This window comes from Rhineura floridana, chromosome 6 (genome assembly GCF_030035675.1).
Source record: "Rhineura floridana isolate rRhiFlo1 chromosome 6, rRhiFlo1.hap2, whole genome shotgun sequence".
Classification (NCBI taxonomy): Eukaryota; Metazoa; Chordata; class Lepidosauria; order Squamata; family Rhineuridae; genus Rhineura; species Rhineura floridana.
The window spans coordinates 137938768-137964508 of record NC_084485.1 but is presented as its reverse complement, the minus strand read 5'-3'; the positions used below and the strand labels follow the sequence as shown (position 1 = coordinate 137964508).

Sequence of the window (25741 nt, the reverse complement as noted above, 5' to 3'; positions counted from 1 at the left end):
CCTGTGTCATGGAAAGATTTGTCACAAGCCATCTGCACTTGAACCTTGCAGTCCTTCATGCAGTTGGCTTCTCAAAGTGGGTCGTGCTGCCCGCCCCACTGTTGCAGTGGCTGAGCACTGATGTTTGTCTATGTGAGTGCTCCTTGAGGATTTCTTTATGACACTCCTGCACAGGCATTTCCTACATCTTTTAATCTGGTCCTGCCTAGTGATGATGGAAGATTTTGTTCGGACCACATTTTTGAGCAAACTGACTTGATGTGCAACTTTTTTGCTACCCTCCCCCAACATCAATAATAATGAGAATTATTTTGTAGGTTTTTTAAATTTAAATTGATGTGGAAATTGGACAGAAATGTGAAACTGACATAAAATCGATCCATCCATCCTTAGCCCTGCCTGGTATTTTTTAGACCCCTAGTCTCTTTTTTTTTAATTATCTTACCATGTTTGGGTTCTGATACTGCTGACAACTATCTTGTCTGGTAATGTTGAGTGTTGTTCATGGGATTATCTGCTGCTGGGGGTTTGCATTTCTTTTTTAATAAGGATATTACTCATGGCTCTTATTGCTAGTGCTTTATTGGCTGTTGAGCTATCACTGGGTTTGGAAATACTTTTTAACAATTGTCTTTTCTTCTAATTTTCTACATCAGGGCCTGGTAAACCTGAAAATGTTATGAATATAACAAATGCAACAACAATAAAAATTAATTGGAAGAAGCCACAAACTGAAGAAAATGGCCCAATTGATGGATACATGGTCCAAAAATGCAAGGATAATTGTGAATGCAATAAGGATGGTGAGCCAATTGGTATGTACATTTTACATAAATTTCTCAGAGACAGACAGACAGACAGACAGACAGACAGACAGACAGACAGACAGACAGACAGACAGACAGACAGACAGACAGACAGACAGATAGATAGATAGATCATGCCCAAGGGTTTTTTAAGGGTACCTTTTAAAAGAGTACTGGAAATCATTAGTTTGAGACAAGGTCATTTTCATAATCTTGCCATTTGGCTATCATCTTTTAACCCATCTTCTAACCATGGCTTTGCTAAGGGACTGCTTTGAAGAGCTGCCCCCAGAAACACTGGTGATGGTGGTGGGGAGAGCCAGAAGCACATCTTCACAGGGGACCCTCTTATGCCAAGAGGGCAAGAAGTTTCAGGGCTTCAGAGCATTCCCCTTTCACACACACTACAGAGAAATATCTCTACTGTTTTACTGGGGCTTCTTTGGGGAGCTGGCCAGTTTGGTTCAGCAATGATCTGAGCTATTTTCTGTTTTGGAGGTAACTAGTTAAGCTAATTTCCAAGCCTAATGTGAGTGGAGGGGACCTGGCACATCTCTGACTTTAAAGCTGTAAAAAGCTTGGCTCCAGCTTATCTGTATTATTATTATTATTATCATCTTTATTTATACCCCGCCCTTTTTCCAAACTGGAACTCAAGGCGGCTTCCGGATAAAAACAAGTACACATCATTAAGAACCTATAAAAATATAAAACATATAAACATATAAAATCAGCATTCAAACAGGATTAAACTATTAAGATGTTAAAACCAATTACTCTTAAAATACTGCAACCCAGTTTAGGAGCATACAGGCGAAACAATAACATGCAGCATCCTCTTCAGTCACTACCCTTAAAACCTTCAGTTCCAAAGGCCTGCCGGAAGAAAAAAGTCTTTAGCTGTCGGCGGAAAGACTGCACAGAGGAGGCCATTCTTGCCTCCCTAGTGAGGGAGTTCCAGAGCCTAGGGGCAGCCACCGAAAAGGCCCTATCTCGTGTCCCCACCAGTCGCACTTGTGAAGGTGTTGGGATCGTGAGAAGGGTCTCTCATGAAGATCTCAGGGCCTGGGCAGGTTCATATAGGGAGATACGGTCTGACAAATAGCCTGGACCTAAGCCATATAGGGCTTTATAGGTCATAACCAGCACTTTGAATTGTGTCCGGAAACAGACTGGCAGCCAGTGGAGCTGTTGCAGCAGGGGAGTTGTATGGTCCCTGTAACCAGCCCTAGTTAACATTCTGGCTGCAGCTCGTTGCACCAGCTGAAGTTTCCGAACAGTCTTCAAAGGCAAGTCTGTACAAGGGCTTCTTCCCATACATTCCTCAGTGTGCCTTGATGTTCTCTAAAGAGGGTCTGACTGAAGTTCCCTTGTTCATCAAGGTATGAGTATTGCTCAGGCAATTGCAGCAGCAGCAACAAACACCACCTGATAGAATTGCAAAGCAGATTTCAGCAGCAGGGAACAGAAAATTACTGCTTAGGTGGCCAATTCAGAAATCCTAGAATGAGCAGGGAAATAAAGAGCTGGTAGCCCAGGAGTGGATCAATTTAAAAAAAATGGGAAGGCATTTCAAGGCTGCTTTTCTAAGAACACTTTGTCAGGAATACATCTCACTGAGTCAATGGAACTTTTTTTCTGAGTAAACCTGCTTAGGATCTTCCTCATGGGACTGGAGGGTTGTTATAAGCAACATAATTATTAATAGTGTGGTGTAGTGGTTAAGGTGTTGGACTACGACCTGGGAGACCAGGGTTCGAATCCCCACACTGCCATGAAGCTCACTGGGTGACCTTGGGCCAGTCACTGCCTCTCAGTCTCAGAGGAAGGCAATGGTAAACCCCCTCTGAATACCGCTTACCATGAAAACCCTATTCATAGGGTCACCCATAAGTTGGGTTCGAATGGAAGGTAGACTATTTCCATTTCATGTGGATCCAGAGTTTTAATTCTGTTTTGAGGCGACAGTGGAAGTACAGTGTCTCCTGAAAAAGCCCACCCTGGACCCATTGGTTTGTGACAACTACCAACTGGTTGCAAATACCCCCTTTTTAGGGAAGGTGATTGAGAGGGTTGTGGTGCAGCAATTGCAAGTACTCTTGGATGAAACAGATTATCTTGACCCATCCCAGTCTGGGTTCAGGCCTGGTTATGGGACTGAATCGGCCTTGGTTGCCCTGATGGATGACCTTTATCAGGAGAAGGGCAGGGGGAGTGCGACCCTGTTATTCTTACTTGATCTCTGAGCGGCTTTAGATACCATTGACCATGGTATCCTTCTGGGCCGACTTGGTGAGATGGGTATGTGGGGCTGCCCTTGAGGTTGGTCCAGAAGCTGTAGCTGGTGCAAAATGCAGCGGCAAGACTGCTCACTGGGGCAGGGTATCACCAACATGTCACCCCACTGCTGAAAGAATTGCACTGGCTGCCCATTTGCTACCAGGCCAAGTTCAAGGTTCTAGTTTTGGTGTACAAAGCTCTATACAGCTGGGGACCAGGATACCTGAAAGACTGTCTTACCCCTTATATACCCAGTCGATCACTACGCTCTGCAGGTGAGGGCCTCCTGCAGATACCATCTTCTCAGGAGGTTCGTTCTGCACAATATAGGAAACAGACATTTAGTGTGGTGGCACCTACCCTGTGGAATTCCCTCCCCTTGAAGCAGGCTCCATCTCTCCTATCTTTTTGGCACCTTTTGAAGATTTTCCTCTTTCAACAAGCCTTTTAAGTTGAGACCTATCCCAGTCTGCATCTGTTAGAATTGCTTTTAATATGTTTTCTTTAATAATATGTTTTTAACCCTTTCTTTTTTAAAAAAGACGTTTTTTAAAGCTTTTTAAAAATGTTTTTAATGTTTTGTTTTAATGTATTTTAAGGTCTTTTTATGATGTTTTAAAGTGTTTTTAGTGTTTCTGTTTGCCGCCCTGGGCTCCTGCTGGGAGGAAAGGCAGGATATAAATCAAATAATAAATAAATAAAGTAAATAAATGTCTTAGCAGTACTGAAGGGCCATAGTGGGGAAAGAACCCGTGTCCTGGATTGAAGCCTTTTTTGCTTTGACCTACAGAACTCAGTGGGCGCTATTATGAACTGAGCCAGTCTCTGTTTGGTTCTATTTGTGTGTGTGTGTGTGGTGCGACACTCAAATGTGGCACTCAAGCTGTCCTCAGGCATTCACTTTTATTTATTTAATTATTTATTTATAAGATTTCTTATCATCCCTTCACCATAAGGTACTGGGGCAGGTTACAACAATGTAATATAATATAATATAATATAATATAATATAATATAATATAATATAATATAATATAATATAATATAATATAATATGCAGTTTTATTTATTTATTTATTAGATTTACATCCTGCCCTTCCTCCCAGGTTGCAAGTTATCAAACCAGATTAAACCATTACAGTTAGAAGTGAAATAATCCCAAATGAAACAATAGTATAAATTCCCACAAAACAAAACACACAGGTAAAGAACATGGGGTAAAGAACACATGAAGGGTTAAACTTGGGATAGGGCAAGGGTAGAGGTGCAGGCCCCTCCCCCAACATCCCCAGGCCTATGGGCTGCTCTTTAGATCCTCATGCAATTAGCACAAAGGGTTTAAGTGCATTTGATTACACATGCGTAGAAATTGCCTCCATGAGATTGGAAACCCTGATAAGACTAGGCTCCCAGTGACTGGGAGGTTTCTTAGCACGTTCAGTAAAATGCGCTATCAAGCCCTCGCCCCTCTTTTGCACTCATCATACAGAATTCTTAAGAGCAGCTCAGGGATGTTGGGGACAGAGCTTGTGTGCACACCCTGTCCCATTCTCAATTTAATCCTTCACATGTTCAGGCAAATGCCTGGATACAGATGGTGATGTTATGTCATGATGAGAGCTGACTTTTGCCCAGATTGATGGTTTTAACTTATTCTGTTCCATTTCTGTTGCTATTTTTTTTTAAAAAAAACCTTTTTTCTCTGTTACTAAAAGAAGATGTTTTAAAGAATACCAGTCATTCATGGAGTACATTAAAGCCTTACACGTGGTATAAAGTGTGTGTATGGGCATACACAAACACAGAGGCCAATGGGAGACTTAAGGGGGATGAAAACAGCCAAGTTATTCGCACTGAACCAGCACGTAAGTTGTATTCTCTCAATATTGTGCTACTGTTATCACTTGAAGGTTGTTTAAAAAACTGTTTAAAACCTTGGTACTACATTGGACTACTACATACATTAGATTCTACTTATGGGCAGCTGCATATAAAAATACTGGTGTGGAGATTATTGTCACTTTGCTGTCTTATATAATTTTGCTTGCTAATTGATTTATAGCATTTTGTTGTATTCCCTGTATTTTCTGTTGTTTAAATATACTGTTCACTGCTTTGAGCTGAAAAATATTATTATCATCATCATCATTAGTTGCAGCAGCAGCATTAGTATTAGCATCAGTGTTTCAAAATAATAAACACTGAAGAATTCAGATTTGAAAGCCTTAGCATGCAGGCTATGATTCTTATAATACCAACCATTTCTCTTTTAAACAGAACCATCTCCTGTGAAAGATCTCAATGCTTCCTTATCAGAGGAAGCAAACAATATTGTTAATATCAAGTGTACCAAGCCAAATGAAATCAATGGCCCCAAAAAAGTATATAGATTGAATTGGGAAGGTTACGAGATTAAAAACGACAAATGTGAATTTGAAGTTAAAGACCTCTCTTACTTGACAACATACAACTTTAAGGTAAGTTACTTAATTCTTATTTTCACACCGAGATTTAGATAGTTCTGATTATTTCATTATCTCACTGGGATTAACATATTTTATTTTATTTTAATGATATATGTTACAATTTTGACTGCAGTTTTGAAGCATTTTAAATAACATTTTCCCAGTGGGCACTGATTAGGCATGTCAGTTTGAAGGTTTTAAAAAAAGAGGAAGTTGCTTAAGTTTCTTAGGGATATTATTTGGGGGCATCATCAGATGTATGACTTTACGCATGACATGAAGTCATCCCCCTTCCGCAATCCAGCTAGCAGCCATATATGCTCAGAAATATAATTATTTATTATTTAACAAATTTAGAAACTGTTTCATTAGCATGAAGCCATTGAAGCGGCATACAAGATAAAAGTGGAATAAAACACAAAAACACAAGCTCTAAAAACAATAAAATCATTTCAACAAACTCTAAAAACAAAAAACCCATCTCTATAATAAATCCAGTTCTGCAGGTGTACAATAAATATTCCATAACTCACTGGGTTCATAGCTCAGGAAAAGCCTTCTTAAACAAAAGCATCTTCAGTAGATGCCTTAACATCATGATGTTAGGTGCCTGTCTAATTTTGGCTGGCAATTGATTCCAGAGGGCTAGAGCTGCAACACTAAAATCCTGTACAAGCTCACTGCATATTTGGAGTGTGTGGTACTCTCAGCAGTGACAGGACCACAGTCTAGAAAAGGTCATAGCTGCCTTACAAGCTAAGCTGGTGAAAGGCACTCCTAGCAACTGAGGTGACCTATTCCTCAAATGACTTAGATAAATTGAGAAGCTCCCCCAGACTACGTACCTGTTCCTTAAGAGGAAGTGCAACCCTGTCTAGAACAGGTAACTGATCTATCTTCTAGACACAGGAACCACTTGCCTACAGAACCTCTGTCTTACCCCTCCTCATTCAGATGTTAAGGAGAAATAGAGTTGCGTCTCATCAACATACTGATGATACTTTGCTCCAAAGTCCTACATGACCACTTATTTATTATTTCTTTATTAGATTTATATCCTGCCATTTCTCCCAGTAGGAGCCCAGGGCGGCAAACAAAAGCACTAAAATCACTCTAAATTATCATAAAAACACACTTTAAAATATATCACTTCCTTAAAAACATATTAAAACAAAACATCTTTTAAAAAAAAGCTTTAAAAACATCTTAAAAAAAAAAAGCTTTAAAAACATATAAAAAGCAAATCCAACACAGATGCAGACTGGGATAAATAAGGTCTCTACTTAAATGGCTTGATGAAAGAAGAAGATCTTCAGTAGGCACCAAAAAGATAACAGAGATGGCGCCTGTCTAATATTTAAGGGGAGGGAATTCCAAAGGGTAGGTGCCACAACACCAAAGGTCCACTTCCTATATTGTACGGAATAGACCTCCTGATAAGATGGTATCTGCAGAGTGCAGTGATCAACTGGGTAATATAAGGGGTAATACGGTCTTTCAGGTATCTTGGTCCCAAGCTGTATAGGGCTTTGTACACCAAAACCAGCACCTTGAACTTATCCCGGTAGCTAATAGATTCATATAGATGTTAAAAAGCACTGGGGACAAATGAGTGCCCTGAAGGTTCCCATAACACAAATGCCAAAGGACTGAAAAGCATTGGCCTAATGCCGCTCTCCAGAACTAATCCTGCAGGTGGGACCAGAACCACCATAAAACAGTGCCCCTGATACCCATTGTACAGAGCCAGTCCATAAGGATACCATAGTTGGAGGTATCAAAAGCTGCAGAGAGATCAAGTAGAAAAAGCAAGGTTGCTCTTCCATTGTCCTTCTCTCATTAGAGGCCATCCATCAGGGCAATCAAGGCTGATTCAGGTCTGAATCCTGACTGAAACAGTTCTAGATAATCAGTTTCATCTAAGAATGCTTGTGCTCCACCATAATCTTCTCAATCACCTTCCCAAGAAAAGGTGTATTAGCAAACAGTCAATAACTATTAAAGATTAGGGGTTTAGGGTAGGGATGGGATCCTCTCCTTTTTTATGTTTTGTTTTTAAGGGTGGCCCCCTGATGGTTGTTAATGATCTGATTCCTTTTTCCTCTAATATCGTTTCCTTTTTCCGGTCTCCTCCGATTTATATATATTGCTTTGCAGAGAATTATCAATATAATGATTTTTTACTTATGAGTCTCCACTGGTATCGATCGTTATTCTGAACTCTGTAATGATTGCCTGTTTATAATCAACACCTCCCTCTCTCCTGCTGCTTTCTGTCTGTCAGTTACAATGAACACCTTGTTGGCATCAGTGAAAGGGAATACACATTTGAAGAGCTCACATAGAAAGTAGATTGATGAAAGCATCACTCACACTATTGATGATTTCAACACAATTTTTTAAAAAAAGAACCAGAAGATAGATAGATAGATAGATAGATAGATAGATAGATAGATAGATAGATAGATAGATAGATAGATAGATAGATAGATAGATAGATAGATAGATAGATAGATAGATAGATAGATAGATAGATAGATAGATAGATAGATAGAAAAAGAAGAAGAATGAATTGGAAACCAGGCGCGGAGAGTTACTACTTCAAAATTCTCTCTGCAAAGATAGAGATATCAGAAATAATCTGATGGCAAATCCAATTACTACAGAAACAGAGCCCATCTCTAGTGCATTGTGGGTTTTTTTAGGAGTGGGCGCACCACTGCCTCGTTCAAAGTAGTGGGCACCACCTCATTGTGTAGGCGTCCATGCAGGACTTGCTCTTTGAGGACTCTGTGTGAGGACCACTGGCTTCTGTGTGAGTATACAAGTGGATGGGAGCAACCTAAATCGTCATGTTTTAGAAGGGATTATATGTAGCATAATATAAGCCAGTAGTAGCCACTGTTATGCCCTCCAGATGTTGTTGGACTCAACTCCCATCAGTCCCAGCATGGTCAACAGACAGGGATGAGAGGAGGTGTAGTTTAACAACATGTGGAAAGGACTACATTGGCTACTTCTGCTATAAGCAATGACCTGTCCACACAACATAAAGTGTGGAACCAGTATCCCCCCCATAAAACTAGCTCTGTGAGCCAAAAGCATGACGTCTCCTGCTTTTGAAACTGAGAGGAGATTCAAAAAAGCAGTTTTTGATACAGCATAGTAGAGGTTAGGTGTTCAAAGAAAGAAAGAAAGAAAGAAAGAAAGAAAGAAAGAAAGAAAAAGAAAGTGAAAAAAGCCTTTCTTATGAGTCTAAGCAGTTCGTTGGATCCCACCCAAGGGCATTAAGCACATCTATCTTTTTACAGAAGTCCTCTTCCTGATGCTTAAATCAGATTAGGGTTGTCCAACCACTTTGCCTGAATACTGTGGTGAGGCAGGCACATTCGGGTCAAAGTGGGGCCCCTCCAAGGCGAGTCCCCTTCCCTGAGGCAATCTGAGCAGAACCTTCCCCCCCCCGAAGCTCATGAGAGCTTTTTGGAAAAGTTTGGAGTAAAAAACCCAAATTCACAATCTAACTTCATCTCCAAATCGATAGGGAAAAAAATGTAAGCAACCCAATATAAGGGAAATCCCAAAATGTAGAGAATGGGAGAGAAAGGAGGGGGGACTCACTGATAGCTTTAGCTTCCAATCCAGTGCTAGAATCTTACCCAACACTCAGGAAGTGCTTGTGGGGATAGATATTAATTCTATCAAACCTTTCTCCTGGTGTCTTTTCCCCCACTCTTTGGCTAGGTCTTTGAACATTATAAGGAGTTTGTTGGTGGCATTTTGATTCAGCCAGTCTCCTATTTATCCTTAACCTTAATCCTTACCTTTTCTTCCTTTCTCTCAATTCTTTTCCATCCTCCCAGTCCATTTCAGTCCATGTATGTGTGTGTATCTATATCTATCTTTGCTTTCTCTCATCTGCATCTTAGTTACTTATACTATTAGTTTCTTCAATTACAGTAGTTGCCTAGGTAGTGTCACTTCCCTCTCCCTCTCCAAATGTTTGGCCATAGTGTTTTTTGCATTTTATTTAAACCTGCATCCTCTCCTCTTTCAAGTGATCCTATTTATTTATCATTCAGTTCATAACCAGCCTGTTTATTTTTCTATCATTTTCTATCCTTCCCAATCCAACATAAAAAGGTAAAGGTGTCCCCGGACTTGTAGTGCGAGTCATTTCCGACTCTTAGGGTGACGTCTTGCAACGTTTACTAGGCAGACCGTATATATGGGGTGGGATTGCCAGTTCCTTCCCCGGCCTTTCTTTACCCCCAGCATATGCCGGGTACTCATTTTACCGACCATGGATGGATGGAAGGCTGAGTGGACCTCGACCCCTTTTACCGGAGATTTGACTTCCTCCTTCCGTTGGAATTGAACTCCAGCTGTGAGCAGAGCTTTTGGCTGCATTACCTCCACTTACCAGTCTGCGCCACGGAGGATCTTGAATCCAACATAGTCCCTTCTTTATTATAAAAAAATGTGTGTTGCCTCTTGTCTATTTCTTAATAGTTACTTATATACTGTTATGGGTTTGGGGTTGAGATGGATGATTTCTATGATTCCCTTCCCAGCCTCTGATTTGGAACCCTGCACCTGGAGGTGAGAAATCTGCTCTGCTGGCCAGATCTCCCTTTGGTGGTCTAATAGAGTGGCGAGATGAGTTAATGGATCTATCAAGTGCCCATTAACTGGGACAGGGAAATCCTATTGTTACTGAAACTCTTCAGGAGAGCCCCCCCCCTTCCTGAGGCCAAGGAGAGGCTTGTGTTTGTCTGAGTCTTAGTAAAGGTTGGGAACTGGAAGCAGGCAGAGAGGCTGTCTCTCTGCACCATGGCTTTAGGGTGCCTCCTGTAAGCCTGAGGAAAAAGCAAAATATTGGACTGCTGATGCTTTAAACCCCTCCATTCTAAGCTCAGGTTGGAATGTGTGTAAATAAACAAACCATATTTCATAAAGACACCACAATCTCCATTGACCTTCTTTCCAAAGAAACCAAGCGCAGGGAACCCTGGAGATCTCTCACCGCTCAGAGATTGGGGTGGTGCGCAACAATACTTATTTGTTCCTCCTTCTTCTAAGGCAGTGTCACACTTTCTTCTCTCTCCCATCCACCCCAATTTTGGCTATAGTGTTTTACTAGGTTAGGCTTTGATTTTTTATTTACAGTGGTGTTCTGCTTTCTGTGCCTGTCTATTATCTTAGTACTTTGTCATGTGTGCATGCCTGTGTCTTGTGAGGAGTAATACATTGTACACTGTTTTACTTTTGAAAAAAGCTAACTTTAAAGGAGGCTAGCACAGAAACCCTTGGATCCGCCTGGCTGAACACTGCAGGGTTATTCCCCTCTTGGGGGGCTACTATGCTTGCAGCTTTCATGCACCCTTTAGAGAGAAAAAACACAAAGTAAGTTATGACCACTTTGGTTTCCCACTGCAATTTAATGGGAAGACTGAAGCTATGGTTTTCCAAATATTGCTTTGGATTTGGGATCCAAGGTGAGACACCCCCCCAATGCAATCTGAATTGAATAGGGACCTGATCCAAAGCACCAGATCTGGTCTCAAAGTGAAATGAGAGGAGGGGAGACTCCAACAGCTCTAGGACAGATCACATTTTTCTTCTATTAGTTACTGAAGCTGGCAGAACCTGCAGCCCTCCAGGTGCTGTTGGACTCCAACCTTCATCATCCTTGACCTGTGGCTATGCGGTCAAAGGCTGATATGAGTTGGAGCCCAACAATATTTGGAAGGCCACAGGTTACCACATATCTGCTAAAGAAGAACCATTGCCCATTGGCAGGTGGGTTAAGGGAGTGGGCTCCCTGAAGTTCTAGTGATAGGTGAGCTGCTGTGCTTTGCAGGCAGACAGTAGAGAGAAGCGTTCAGATTTAGTCTTGTGTCCACTGTGGGAGTCACTGTGGAAGTTGGGGGCGCAATCTAAGGCTAGCCAACTGTGCACAGACCAATCAACAGTAAACTCTCTGCTCTGCTGAGAGAGTAACCTGCCTTTTCCTGAACTGTTTCCATTCCAATCGGGCATTGGAAAGTAACCTTAAGGATTGACTGAGTTTGCTTGTTTGCTTCTTTCCTCCTCCCCCCTTTTTCTTTTTGCATCTTATCTTTCAGACTGTAAGCCTGTAGCTGAGCAATCACTTTACTATTATTGGTTTTATGTAAGCTGCTTTGGGAGCCTTTTCAGCTGAAGAACAGGCTAAAAACAATTTAAATAAATTCACTGCTAGGCAAAAAAACCTTGTAGTTTAAGAATGTACCTATAGCCAACAGATGTCTCTATCAAACTTTGAAAAGCAGGGAAATTGGGCAGCTCTAGTGAATGCACCAGGGGAGCAGGAGACTTGACCTCCTCTCTGAGATATTGGACTGCCCTACAAATTGGTCAAAATGCAAACACCATTTGGGTTGGTCTTTCACAGTCCAATCCACTTCCTGTGTAGCTTGGAAGAATTTGGTAACATGTGCCTCTGAGCATATGGTTAGTGGTGGCAACACCTGCCATCTCCAAAGATGGAGAATTACATTTTTGTATGTCTGTTGGTGGTGTTCTTACTTTGCTTCTTTTCTGTTACCACAGAGAATCTAACCTAGAAAATCATATTTCTCTCATTATTAATCGTAGAAATCTGTGTCAAATTTATTTTTATTAATTTCAAAGCCTTTTTATTGATTGATGTCATATGATGGTGAAGATAGCCTTTTTTGTTTCAAACTGGAGTTTATGCGCTATTTCTATCTCACATGAAATCAGACTGGTGTGGGTGTGGCCCCCTGATTAGGCAAGCCAAGCAGCTGTGAGCGTCTGATGGCTTTTAGAACACTGACAGTTATTATTATTGTTGTTGTTGTTGTTGTTGTTGTTGTTGTTAAATTTATACCCTGCCTTATGGCCAAAAGGCCCTCAAGGAGGCTTACAAAAAATACAAATATAGCAATACATCAATAGAACATAATACATCAATAAAATAATACAATTCTCAAAATTAAATAACAAATAACATTATTAAAAAGAAAAAAGAAAACAGCAATTACAAGCTTCCAATAGTAGGTATTATACTGTAGGAATCATACTGGATCCTTCTGATCTTGTTGGAAATTCTGGCTTGAGTTGTCATGGCTTTGTCTCCTGCATCGTTTTTATCCAGCTCTTCCAGCTGTATTTCTGTGGCCCTCGGTGGGGACAACGTGCTCATGAATCCAGCTCTGGAGTGTGAGATCGTCGACGCGCTCAATAAAGTCGTAGATGGCATAGATGTTAGGGTGTAGATGTTAGTGTGCACTGACTCGAAGCGCCTGATCTCAACGCGGGTGGCCGCTGAGTTAGAGAGGCCAAACTGAGGCTGTGGCGTGCTGCCTGGTGACGGACCCAGTGGGCCTCCGGAACTGCCAGACTCTGCTCCTGCTGTCGCCTGGCACCCTACACGGGCCTGCCCCTGAAGTTCATGGCCAGCTGGCCTGCGAAGCAGGGCCGGGACCGGGACCAGGAGGTGGTGGCGGTGAAGAAATAATGTACGGCCTGGATGGTATCACTAAGGTTGTGACTAGCAGCACTGCCCCGCGGATAATCCCTCAGCTTCCTGCCGCTCAGGTTGAGGGCACCGCTGGCCGCTGCCTCTTCCAGTGCATGCTGCAAGGAGTGCATCCACAACGACAGGGCCCCCACATCCAGGCAGCCCCCTGCAGCCAGACTGCTGCTGCCTCCCAGCATGAGCCCCCCAGAGCCCCCGCCAGAATGACCTCCTCCTCCACTGCCGCCCTCCACTAGCACCGCTGCCGCCATCTTCACATGACGGTACTCTGGTAACTAAAAACCTAACTGGACCAAACGTTTCTCCTCTTGCCCATCCCATCATATAGGAGAGACTGATCCATAAAGACAACATGGAACAGAGATGGCAGATGCTGGGGGATGTGGGCAGGCCAGTGGCAGAAACTCTGTCCATTTTTCTCTGTGGACTGCCCTGCATCCTCTAAGCCAGCCTTCTGTCCTCAGGTACAGTGGAGGATTGCTGTCCCATTGCCATTAATGAAGTAAGATTCAACCTCTGGCCCAGTCAGCTTCTGTACCTGGAATGGGTGGAGGGCTCCACCATGTCCTTCACTTCATGTAGGAAAATGTCTTGGCTTGAAGAAAGAGGGGAGGGGACCCCAGAATGATGAAAAAACGTGTGGAAGATATTCAAATGGTTTATTTGCAAACTTATATAATTAAAATGTCTTTATAAAAAGCCCAATGCGTTTCGGCTATCAGTATGCAGCCTTCATCAGGGGCTATTGTTGATTGTCTCAATAAAATTCTTTTCAAAGTGATCAGTTGGTTCTACCTGAGCATGCCTGACATTATCATTGAGTTCAAGCCAACATTTCTTAAATTAATTAAAAATCAGCCAGGCATGTTTTAAACTTTTAAACTGCAGAAGATGAAGGTCAGAGTATGGGGCAAGGTCAGTAATAGGGTTACCGGTACTTTGTGAACATCGCTGATTTTTTATGAATTTCAACAGATTATGAAAACTCTGAGAGAAAAAAGTCCAAAATGAGTCTGGTTTTTCTCTCTTTTTACAGTCTGAATTCTCAATTCTCTCTGACTGTTCTGTGTATCACCATGAAAATGTAGAGGGTTGTTAAACAAGCGTTTCTGAGTTCAGGACTATAAGTTTTGTAAGGTTATGTTTTGAAATGAGTTTATGGGAAGGATCAGATTTACCATTGCAGAATGCAAAAAATCCATGCTGACTATAGTATACAGCCACTCTCGTGGCTGTATAATAAATGTTTCCCAGTTGCCCCCCTCCCGATTCACAGCAGTGAATTGGGGAGGCCATTTCAATGATTTTGGGGTCAGAGGCAAACAATTTCTGTTTTGGGCGGCAGGGAGGGCCTATATGCAGATACGGCTGTATATGCATAGGCTCTTCAACACATGGAAGATCTGATATGTGTTGCATGTGTAGAGACACCTTTCACACTATCTGCTCAACATGCAGAGGTGTTTTTAAAGATTATGGATGATAACCAACCAACAGAGCAATCTTAAATATAAAAAACTGGTAGAACTCACACCAGCTTAAGCTGGTGTAAATTGCCCCTGTAAATGAATTTTAAAAGTCAAGGTCTAAATGAACATCATACATTTCTATCACATAGGTATGTATGAATTTTAAAACTTTACAAAAAAAGTCTATGGCTGGTAGCTAATAAAATGTACAAGAATGACCAAAACTTCTTACGTTCTTTACGACATTGTAATGCAAACACAGTGTATAATATCACATAAATAAGTTCTAAAATACCTGGCCATGCTGCCTAAATATGTCTTTCAAATAATAATTGCACAACACCAAAGGGATATAAAGGTATGATAGCCCAAAAACTTGATGCCTAGAAGAAGAAAGATGGTTACAAAAAATGTATTTCAAATAACCTATCAAGTGCATTTTGATTTGAACAGTCTTCTTCAGTGGCATCTCACTGAAGGACATTACCTTGTGTGTGGGCTCAGATGTCAATTCTAATAATGTGTTTTGCTGCTGCAGATTCAAAGTTTGGGAAAAATTTGCAATACAGTAGTATGTAAACCTCAGTGACCCTTAGGCTGTGTACACACATTTAATTCTAGAATCAATTGAGACCGAGTACTTGTTTCTCCTATGTAATCCACATACAATCTGTTGCATATTTTTTGGCCCTGAAAAGAACTTGAGAAACTGCTTTGGTTCTGAAAATAAAAGCTCATCGCAGATTGATAGTGCATTACCTTGCAGTGACTTCATTTGAAAATAGTTGAAAATAGAGGTAGGTGGTCCTGGCAACAGGGGTGTATCCACATCTGCACAATGATGTTGTGGGGGGAATCAAGAGGGTAGAAAGAGAAGGGAAAAACCCAGACTCCTCTTGGACTTTTTTCTGACAGAGTTCTCATAATTTTTGAAATTAATTAAAAATCAGCTGTGTTCAGAGTACTTGTAATCCTATTACTGACCTTGCCCCATACTCTGACCTTCATCTTCTGCAGGTTAAAAGATTAAAAAATACCTGGCTGATTTTTAATTAATTTAAGAAATTTTACATTGAACTCAATGATAATGTTGAGCATGCTCAGTGAGAACCAACGGTCAGTTTGTTCTAAAAGCCAGACTCACAGCTGCTTGGCTTGACTAATCAGGGGGCCACACCCACACTAGATCTTTATTTCACTTGAGACAGTCAGGCTTCCCCAAAGAATCCTGGGAAGTGTAGTTTGTGAAGGGTGCTGACAGGAGACTCCTATTCCTCTGACAGAGCTCCAGTGGCTAGAGTGGTTTAACAGGCAGCCACTCTGACTGAAGCTCTGTGAGGAGAACAGCACATCTCCTAGCAACTCACAGCACCCTTTACTAACTACATTTCCCAGGATTCTTTGGGAAAAGCTATGACAGCTTTGGTTTAAATTTTGGTGAGAGGCTACATGTGCCTGCTGTAGAATAAAAAGGTGGGGGAAACCCTGAAAAGCAATCATACTGTTCACAACATTTTCCTTTTGGAAAGGAAAGGAGCTTCCCCTCTGCCAAGTGCCCACCCACCCAATCTCCTCCCCTCCTCTTCCCCTCCCTGCCCCTCCTCCAGGTCAGTTTCACCTATCGTGGACATGATTGCACAGGAGTAAATCCCACTGAACTCAAAAAGCATGCAAATAATCAAACCTACCCTACTTTCTCTCTCCTGTCCTCTCACTCTTGCCCCTTCCCTCCCCCTTCCTTTGCTCCTCCCTCCCCTTCTAATCCCCTCCTTTCCCCTCCCATCCTCCTCCTTCTCCTCCCCATGGTCAGTCTTACTTATCTTAAGCATGATTGCACGGGAGTAAATCCCATTGAACTCAATAAGCATGCAAATGATCAAACGTGCCCTCTTCTCTCCCTTTGCCCCTCCCCCTCCTTCCGCCCCCTCTCCCCTCCCTTTCTCCTTCCCTCTCTTCTCCCCTCCCCTTCATCCTCCCCCATGGTCAGTTTTACCTATCCTAACCATGATTGCATGGGAGTAAATCCTGTTGAACTCAATAAGCATGCAAATAATCAGACATGCCTATCCCCTCCCTCCCCTCTCATCTCCCTTCCTCCTTCCCTCCCATCTTCCTTCTTCCTCCTCCCCTGCCCACTCCAGCCCTCCCCCCAGGTCTGTTTTACCTATCCTAAGCATGATTGCACAGGAGTAAATCCCACTGAACTCAATAAACATGCAAATGATCAAAACTGCCCTTCTCCCCTCCCCCTCCTACCTGCTCCCATCCCCTTCCTCCCCTCTGCCCTTCCTCCCCTCCCTCTTCTTCCTCCGCCCTCCCCTCCCCATCTCCTGTGGTCAGTTTCACCTATCCTAATCATGATTGCAGGGGAATAAATCCCACTGAACTCAATAAGCATGCAAATGATCAATCCATTCTCAGCAAATTTGCACAGGGTCCCATTTTTTACCTCCCAGATTAAAAAGCAGAGAAATTCACTAAATAAGCAACAACAACAAACACCTTGTGGTTTAAGAACGTACCTATAGCCCACAGATATTTCTATCAAATTTAAAAAGCAGGGAAATTGGGCAGCTATAGTGAATGCACCAGGGGAGCAGGAGACCTTACCTCCTCTTGGAGATATTGTACTGCCCTACAAATTTGTCAAAATACAAACCCCATTTGGGTTGGTCTTTCACAGTCCAATCCACTTGCTGAGAAGCTTGGAAGAATTTGGTAACATGTGCCTCTGAGAATATGGTGAGTGGTGGCAACACCTGCAATCAGCCCAGATAATAGAAACAAGACATCTGCTGTGCTGATCTTGTTTTAGGTACATTTTTGTGCTTTGACCAAGTTAGTGTGTATTCAGCCTTAGTCTTCACTTATACCATACATATACGTTCTATGCTGCTCCCTTATATATGTATGGTATAAGTAAAGATGTATGTCTTTGTTTGGCAGGTTATTCAAAATGCCCTAACTACTATGTGTAACAGGGCTGCAGACAGAGTGGTTGCTCCACTGCTCCATGAAGCCCAACTATATATGTGGAGATTATCTCCTCTGACAAAATCATTTTTACTTAGGCTTTTAATTGGAAGGGTAGTCAGTCGCTTTATTGTGGTCATCCTTTAAATGGGGTGTGCAGGGTTTCTTTATCTAAATATATTTTTGCATTAGTTTAGTTTTTGTTTATTGCTGTTTTGATATTTGGTTTTAATGTGTTTGTTGTTTCTATTTTATTGGGTAAGTCACTTCGAGACACCTTGGTGCAAAAATGTGACATCACCACCATAATCAATTACTTATCCCCCCTCCCAACAATTCTCACTGTTATTGACCCATATTTTAAAGCTGCTCTTGTTATGATAACATCACTTTTTTTGGTTTTGGTGGGAAACCTTTTGGAAGGTCTACAACATCATCTGTCTTTGGTGATACATTTCTGACTAATAAAAATTGTATTTGCTTTTCTTCCTATTTATCAGGTTACATTTTCCAATGGATATGCTGACTCAGAATCTGTGCAGACTGACATAACAACCAGATGTAAGTTAAAGTTTAAACCACTCCTTTTAATTTGCTGATTAATCTCATTTACCTTTTGAGGCATGGAGTAAGAACTGATATAAGATCTAGAAAGCAAACACAGTAGTAAAAGAGTACACTTTCGCTAATATTTCCGAAAATCTTTCCAACATATATTCTCTCTGTGTTTTTTTTTTTCATTTTTACAGACAATTCTAGAGCGCTGATTATATTTTTGGCATTCCTCATTATAGTGACATCCTTGGCTTTGCTCATTGTTCTGTATAAAATCTACACCCTTAACAAAAAAAAATCAAGGTAAGGTTCTTTCCTTTCTTCTCTTAAGGATGTGCAAGAAGATGAAAAGGCTGCCACATTTTTCCCTTTTAGGTGTAGGCTGAGATACGATTCATTTAACACCACATTTGATGGTGTGGCAGAGTGGGAATTTGAATACTGATCTCCCAGAGAACTAGTCATGGTCAGATCACTACCTGGTGAATATAGACCTCTCAATGCCACACACCCTCCGCAGGGGACAAGGACCTATTAGGATGGTCCGCCCCAGACGCCTGATGGATCCTAAAGGATTCCTGAATGCGCTGGGAGATTTGGAGCCGGCTGAAGGGTGCCCGGTCGAAACCCTGGTGATGGAGTGGAATAGGGAGATCACTAGGGCAGTAGACCGGGTGGCTCCGAAACGTCCTCTCCCCCTGAGTAGAACTCAGATAGCACCCTGGTATACACCACAGCTCCGGGGTCTGAGACAGGAGGTGAGCGCCAGTGGCGGAAATCTCGTTCTGAAGACGATCGGACACTGGTTAGAGCAGCAATAGCTGCCTACCAGGTGGGAACAAAGGCAACAAAGAGGGAATTTTTTGCTGCCTCTATTGCGTCCGCAGAGTGTTGTCCCAGGAGGTTGTTCCAAGTGGTCCGAAACCTGGTCGGTCCAGTTGTTCAGGAACCCATGGAGCACTCTAAAGCCTCCAGTGACATATTTGCTAAACACTTTGCCGATAAAATCAAGCACCTGAAGAGCACGATTCCGTACGCTGTGGACACAGGAAGTGAGCCAGAGTCGGCCAGTTGCATTCCGGTCCGGTGGGATCGGTTTCAGCCTCTTCTCTCTGAGGAAGTGGACAAGGTGCTCTCTACTGTGAAGCCAACCACCTGTCTGTTGGATCCTTGCCCTTCATGGCTCATTATGAGCTGCAAAGAAAGGCTGAGCGAAGGGATCAAGGCAGTGGTAAATGCATCCTTGGAAGGGGGTGTAATGCCATCAGCCCTCAAGGAAGCAGTAATAAAGCCCATCTTGAAAAAGTCTTCCTTGGATCCCCAAGAGTTAAATAACTTCCGCCCAGTCTCTAATTTACCGTTCTTGGGCAAGGTGATTGAACGAGTGGTGGCCAAACAGTTACAGACACACTTGGATGAAGCAGATTATCTAGATCCATTCCAATCGGGCTTCAGGACTGGACATGGAACTGAAACAGCCTTGGTTGCCCTGGTGGATGATATGAGGAGGGCGTTGGATAGGGGAGAATATACCTTCCTCGTCCTCCTGGATCTCTCAGTGGCTTTTGATACCGTCGACCACGGTATCCTTTTAGATCGCCTGGTGGGATTGGGAATAGGAGGCACCGTTTTACGGTGGCTCCGTTCCTATCTCTCAGACAGACATCAACGGGTGGCATTGGGGGATGAGGTTTCAGACCGTTGGCCTCTCAACTGTGGAGTGCCACAGGGTTCTATCCTCTCCCCCATGCTATTCAACATCTGTGTAAAGCCGCTGGGAGCCATCATCAGGAGATTTGGGCTGCAGTGCCACCAATATGCGGATGACACTCAGCTCTATCTCTCATTTAAGTCCTCACCAGAGTTGGCTGTGGACACCATGTCCAAGTGCCTGGAATCCGTAAGTGGATGGATAGGAAGGAATAGGCTGAAACTAAACCCCGATAAGACTGAGGTGTTGCTCGTGGGAGACAAGAGAAGGTTAGGAGAAATAGACCTGGTGTTTAATGGGGTGAGATTACCCCTGAAAGACCAGGTCCGCAGCCTCGGGGTCATTCTTGACTCCCAACTGTCCATGGAGGCTCAGGTTTCGGCAGTGAGCCGGGCAGCTTGGTATCAATTTCATCTGATAAGGAGGCTGCAACCCTACCTTCCTGTCCATCTGCTCCCACGGGTGATACATGCCCTGGTCTCCTCCCGCTTAGACTACTGTAATGTGCTCTACGTGCGGTTGCCCTTGAAAACGGTCCGGAAATTACAACTGATACAGAATGCGGCAGCACGATTGATTAAGAACAGCCATCACCATGATCATATCACTCCGGTGTTAGTAGATCTACACTGGCTACCAGTTGTTTACCGGGCCCAATTCAAGGTGTTGGTGTTGACCTATAAAGCCCTATACCATTTCGGCCCAGTTTATCTGAAGGAGCGCCTCCAGCATCACCAATTATGCCGCCTGACGAGATCAGCCACGCAAGACCTTCTCTCAGTCCCACCAGTTAAAATAGCTAGGCTGGTGCGGACTAGAGAGAGGGCATTCTCGATTGTGGCCCCCACCCTCTGGAATTCCCTTCCTTTCGACCTTCACCATGCCCCCTCCCTGATAGGTTTCTGCAAAACCTTGAAGACCTGGTTGTTCAGGCAGGCCTACGGGATCCCTGGGGTGGGTTAGCTTTTAATACTGTTATTAATCAGAATTGTAGTGTTTAGTCTAATTATTGATTGTGGCCCTCATTGTTTTATATTGTATTTTATTGTATTGATGTACGTCGCCTAGAGTGGCTGTTAATTCGGCCAGATAGGCGACTCATAAATAAAATTTTATTATTATTATATAGTCCCAAAATCTCAGTGGTATGCTACAGTGGCTCCCTTTTGCCATGGCCTGCTGGTGCTATGTGATTCCAGCAATAGCTAGATGGAGGAACCACACGGTGGGAGGAGTAAAGGGAAGTGAAGATTCCTTCCAGGAGTAGTCGGAGGGCAAGGATGGAGGTACACATCTGGCTTCCCAGCAGCACTGTGGTTGCAGCTTACTGTAAGGGAGAGGGGCGAGGAGGTGGGTACGTCAGTGCTGTGCAAATGCACCAGTGAAACCAATCTGGCATTCTCACTAGTGCATCTGTACAGTGCGACCTCCCCACCACTTTGCCCCTCCAGGTAACTACAGTGCCTCCCCCCTGCTGGGAAGCCAGGCACGCCTCACCATCCCTACCTGCTGGCTGTTCCTAATTCCTTCTCATACTAAAGAACCCTCTGTAGGAGCTGGGTGTGTTATGTCACCCTTTCTACTTGCCTGGAGGGGAGCAAATGCTCTTTTAAACATCCAGGTAGGCAAAGAAATTTAACACCAGCTGTGCTAATTGACAGGATTTTTCAAATGAGATAAGGAGTAACACAATAATGGAGCAGATACAACCTGTCTCAGCTGTTATCAGACCCCTTCATAGCTGTTGTCAGCAACGGCTGAACTTTTCTGGGTCATCAGTCGCACATTCTCCCTCCTGATGTCCTCAAGTTAATAGCATGTGTGGGAGCCTCATTTGAACAATAAATTGCCATCACTTATATACCAACAGGCTGTCCCACCCCTTTGGCCTGATTGGTTGCATTAAGCACGTCCATTCATGTCATTGGACCTACCAGTGCCTGTGTTCTGTCAATCAAAATAAGGAATTTCCAGTCAGTCAGTCAAAGGAGATAAGCACATTCTTTCCCAAATTTGGGCTTCCTGGACACATTTCTTTTCCACATATCTATATTTGGGCATCCTGTGGACACTGCTTATATGGCTCTTCCTGCCTGACATTGCCCAGCAAGCCCCTACTCTTCTTGTGATCTAGAGTTTCCAGCCCCTCCAAGTCTATATTTGGGCTTCCTTGACAAAGGCCTTATATGTCTCTTCCTGCTGGATGTCTGACACTGCCTGGTAGCCTCCACTCTTCCTGCCTGTATGTGACATCATCCATTCTTACACACAGAAATAACTCTTTACTTTAGAGCTTCTACCTATTACAATGGCATATGCTTACATCATATAAAAGCCTATAATTAAGCAGTTTCAAACCCTTATTTTAGGCACCAAAGAGGGCATTAAAGGGGCAAATGCTGGATTCCACATATCTCAATGAGGCCCAATCCATTTGGCATTACAGGGTGATATTCATATAGAAAGGACCTATATTATATTCCTGCACCACCATTGTTATTAATTACTTTTATTAATACTGGAGTGACATAGAGCCAAACCAGAGAAAAGTGCTCTGGAGTTTAGTAGGATCTCACTCCTGAAGGTATCTAAAGTTTGGTAGCAGAACACTTTAGTGACATGGAGCATTCATAACTGTTTATGCTTCTTACAGGGATTCAGATGAACCTATGCTGCCTGTGGTCAGAGGTTGGTATTCCGCTTTTGGCAAGTACAAGCATCAAGCTGATTTTTTTTTATCTAGTTCATGGCAAAACCTTTGCAGCAGTAATTAACTTTGAACCATGCTTCTTGGAGTCATAGGGTAGAAGCTTTCCCCATGGACCCTTGTAAATATCTTTCTGTAATAGTTAGACGATGATCTTTGGCTTTAAATTTTAGCTTTTTTATTTTATATATGTATGATTATGGTCAGAGCTTGGAAAAGTTACTTTTTTGAACTACAACGCCCATCAGCCCAATCCAGTGGCCATGCTGGCTGGGGCTGATGGGAGTTGTAGTTCAAAAAAGTAACTTTTCCAAGCTCTGATTATGGTTGTAAAATGCTTTGATATTTTTTGTTATGAATAAATAAAGGTAGACATTGCAGCATCAAGAAATCCCCTTGACCTGATGAACCTTCCAGACCTATATCTGTACTGATGAATAGCTAATATTTCCACTGAGCTGACTCTTAAGCATTGAGCAAGTGCTAAGACCTTTTTTCCCCCACAGAGTTTTTAGAGCAACTTAAGGTTCTTTCTCCCTGGTTTTATGTTTGAGCCCTTTAATTGTATGGGATTAAGTTTACTAATTTGCACTGTGTTAACTGAAATATTTTTTGTTGAATGTTATACTTTTTTATGAACTTCATCAGCCACTTTTGAGTTTATATTTTATTTTATATTATTTAGCATATTTTTTCACAAACACATATAAATAAAACAATAGTCCTCCTTTCCCCTTGTCAGTGTAAGAAGCTCCCTTACCTGTTGCTCTCTCTGATTTTCCTTTTTTTTTAAAAAAAAGCATTTATTTATCCTTTTTCATACATCACAACCATTACAATAACAACAAATAGACATTCCCAAACTCCTGTGCCTCATCTTCCCACCCCCTTCCCCTCTCCCCAATTGTATAATATCAGCACACATATAATAGAGTTAGACTAGTCCTCCCACCCTCACTTTTTGGTCCCAAACAAATCCATATAGTCAGACATTAACTGTGCCTCAGGCACGAAACTCATTATCACAGACATTTAATTCTTGGAAGCATTTATGCCAACCATGACATTTTAAAAGAAGGTACTTGACAGTTCCTTTCATCATTAGATGTGTGTATTATAAACAGTCACCTGTCTGCCATAAAATTATCTTTTTTACTTTCCCTTAACTTAGTGGTTCTTAACCTTTTCTACTGCCAGCACCCCTTGGGTTTCCAAAATATGCTCTCGCACCCCCTGAAAAAATACTGTTTATTTTTTAATTTTAATTTAATTTAATTTTAATGTGTGTTTTAGCCTAACGTAGCTAAGATAAATGACAGTTTTCCAAAATCTTTGGTTGGGCCTCGCACCGCTAGAAAAAGTATCTCACACCCCCGGGGGTGCATGCACCGCAGGTTAAGAACCACTGCAGCTTACCTAGACATAGTTTAATTTCTCAGCAATGCAGTTTCCCACACCTTCCTGAACCAATGTTCCAGGGTAAGGTCCTCAAGGCCCTTCCAAAAACAAGCTGTCCCTTATTTGGCTGCAATGAGCATAAATCCAATTAGTTTTTTTGAAGTTTAGTAAAGCCACTTCTGTAGTGAAATGTAACTCTTGTCCTGTGAACTTCTATATTTCTTCCTTGATCAACAACCAGAACTTAGCTACTTTGTCACAGTCCCACCACATATGCTGGTATGAACTTAGTGCACCACACCCCCGCCAATATGTCAATGGGCTTGTATTCATAATATGCCAAGCCAAGTGGAGTCATATTCCATCTCTGTATGATTTTTAGAGCCATATCCCTGAAGGATGGAGCCACTGATGTATATGGAAATTTCCCCATCCCACCATATCGTCCCATGCCTCATCCTCAATCATAACCCCCATGTCTGCTTCCCAGTGTTGTTTTAAATGCAGTTTGAATCCCATATCTTTCTCCAGCAGATATTATATAATTTAGATAGCAGACCCTAAGATCATAAGAACATAAGAAGAGCCTGCTGGATCAGGCCAGTGGCCCATCTAGTCCAGCATCCTGTTCTCACAGTGGCCAACCAGGTGCCTGGGGGAAGCCCGCAAGCAGGACCCGAGTGCAAGAACACTCTCCCCTCCTGAGGCTTCCGGCAACTGGTTTTCAGAAGCATGCTGCCTCTGACTAGGGTGGCACAGTACAGCCATCACGGCTAGTAGCCATTGATAGCCCTGTCCTCCATGAACTTGTCTAATCTTCTTTTAAAGCCATCCAAGCTGGTGGCCATTACCGCATCTTGTGGGAGCAAATTCCATAGTTTAACTATGCGCTGAGTAAAGAAGTATTTCCTTTTGTCTGTCCTGAATCTTCCAACATTCAGCTTCTTTGAATGTCCACGAGTTCTAGTATTATGAGAGAGGGAGAAGAACTTTTCTCTATCCACTTTCTCAATGCCATGCATAATTTTATACACTTCTATCATGTCTCCTCTGACCCGCCTTTTCTCTAAACTAAAAAGGCCCAAATGCTGCAACCTTTCCTCGTAAGGGAGTCGCTCCATCCCCTTGATCATTCTGGTTGCCCTCTTCTGAACCTTTTCCAACTCTATAATATCCTTTTTGAGATGAGGCGACCAGAACTGTACATAGTATTCCAAATGCGGCCGCACCATAGATTTATACAACGGCATTATGATATCGGCTGTTTTATTTTCAATACCTTTCCTAATTATCGCTAGCATGGAATTTGCCTTTTTCACAGCTGCCGCACACTGGGTCGACATTTTCATCGTGCTGTCCACTACAACCCCAAGGTCTCTCTCCTGGTCGGTCACCGCCAGTTCAGACCCCATGAGCGTATATGTGAAATGAAGATTTTTTGCTCCAATATGCATAATTTTACACTTGTTTATATTGAATTGCATTTGCCATTTTTCCGCCCATTCACTCAGTTTGGAGAGGTCTTTTTGGAGCTCTTCGCAATCCCTTTTTGTTTTAACAACCCTGAACAATTTAGTGTTGTCAGCAAACTTGGCCACTTCACTGCTCACTCCTAATTCTAGGTCATTAATGAACAAGTTGAAAAGTACAGGTCCCAATACCGATCCTTGAGACTCCACTTTCTACAGCCCTCCATTGGGAGAACTGTCCGTTTATTCCTACTCTCTGCTTTCTGCTTCTTAACCAATTCCTTATCCACAAGAGGACCTCTCCTCTTATTCCATGACTGCTAAGCTTCCTCAGAAGTCTTTGGTGAGGTACCTTGTCAAACGCT

At 42.6% G+C, this 25741-nt stretch overlaps 1 protein-coding gene across 5 annotated transcripts in view; it reads left to right on the top strand.

Moving 5' to 3' along the window:
* PTPRC (protein tyrosine phosphatase receptor type C) overlaps nt 1-25741 on the top strand; it is a 144330-nt gene that overhangs the window by 81031 nt on the left and 37558 nt on the right. For 3 of the 5 annotated variants that reach the window (XM_061633940.1, XM_061633944.1, XM_061633945.1), the window contains 6 exons: nt 657-815; nt 4802-4951; nt 5364-5563; nt 18037-18097; nt 18286-18394; nt 22456-22508. In XM_061633940.1, coding sequence (XP_061489924.1) covers nt 657-815; nt 4802-4951; nt 5364-5563; nt 18037-18097; nt 18286-18394; nt 22456-22508 — 732 coding nt within the window. The remainder of the gene's footprint in view (nt 1-656; nt 816-4801; nt 4952-5363; nt 5564-18036; nt 18098-18285; nt 18395-22455; nt 22509-25741) is intronic. The other 2 variants (XM_061633942.1, XM_061633943.1) reach the window with 2 other exon arrangements.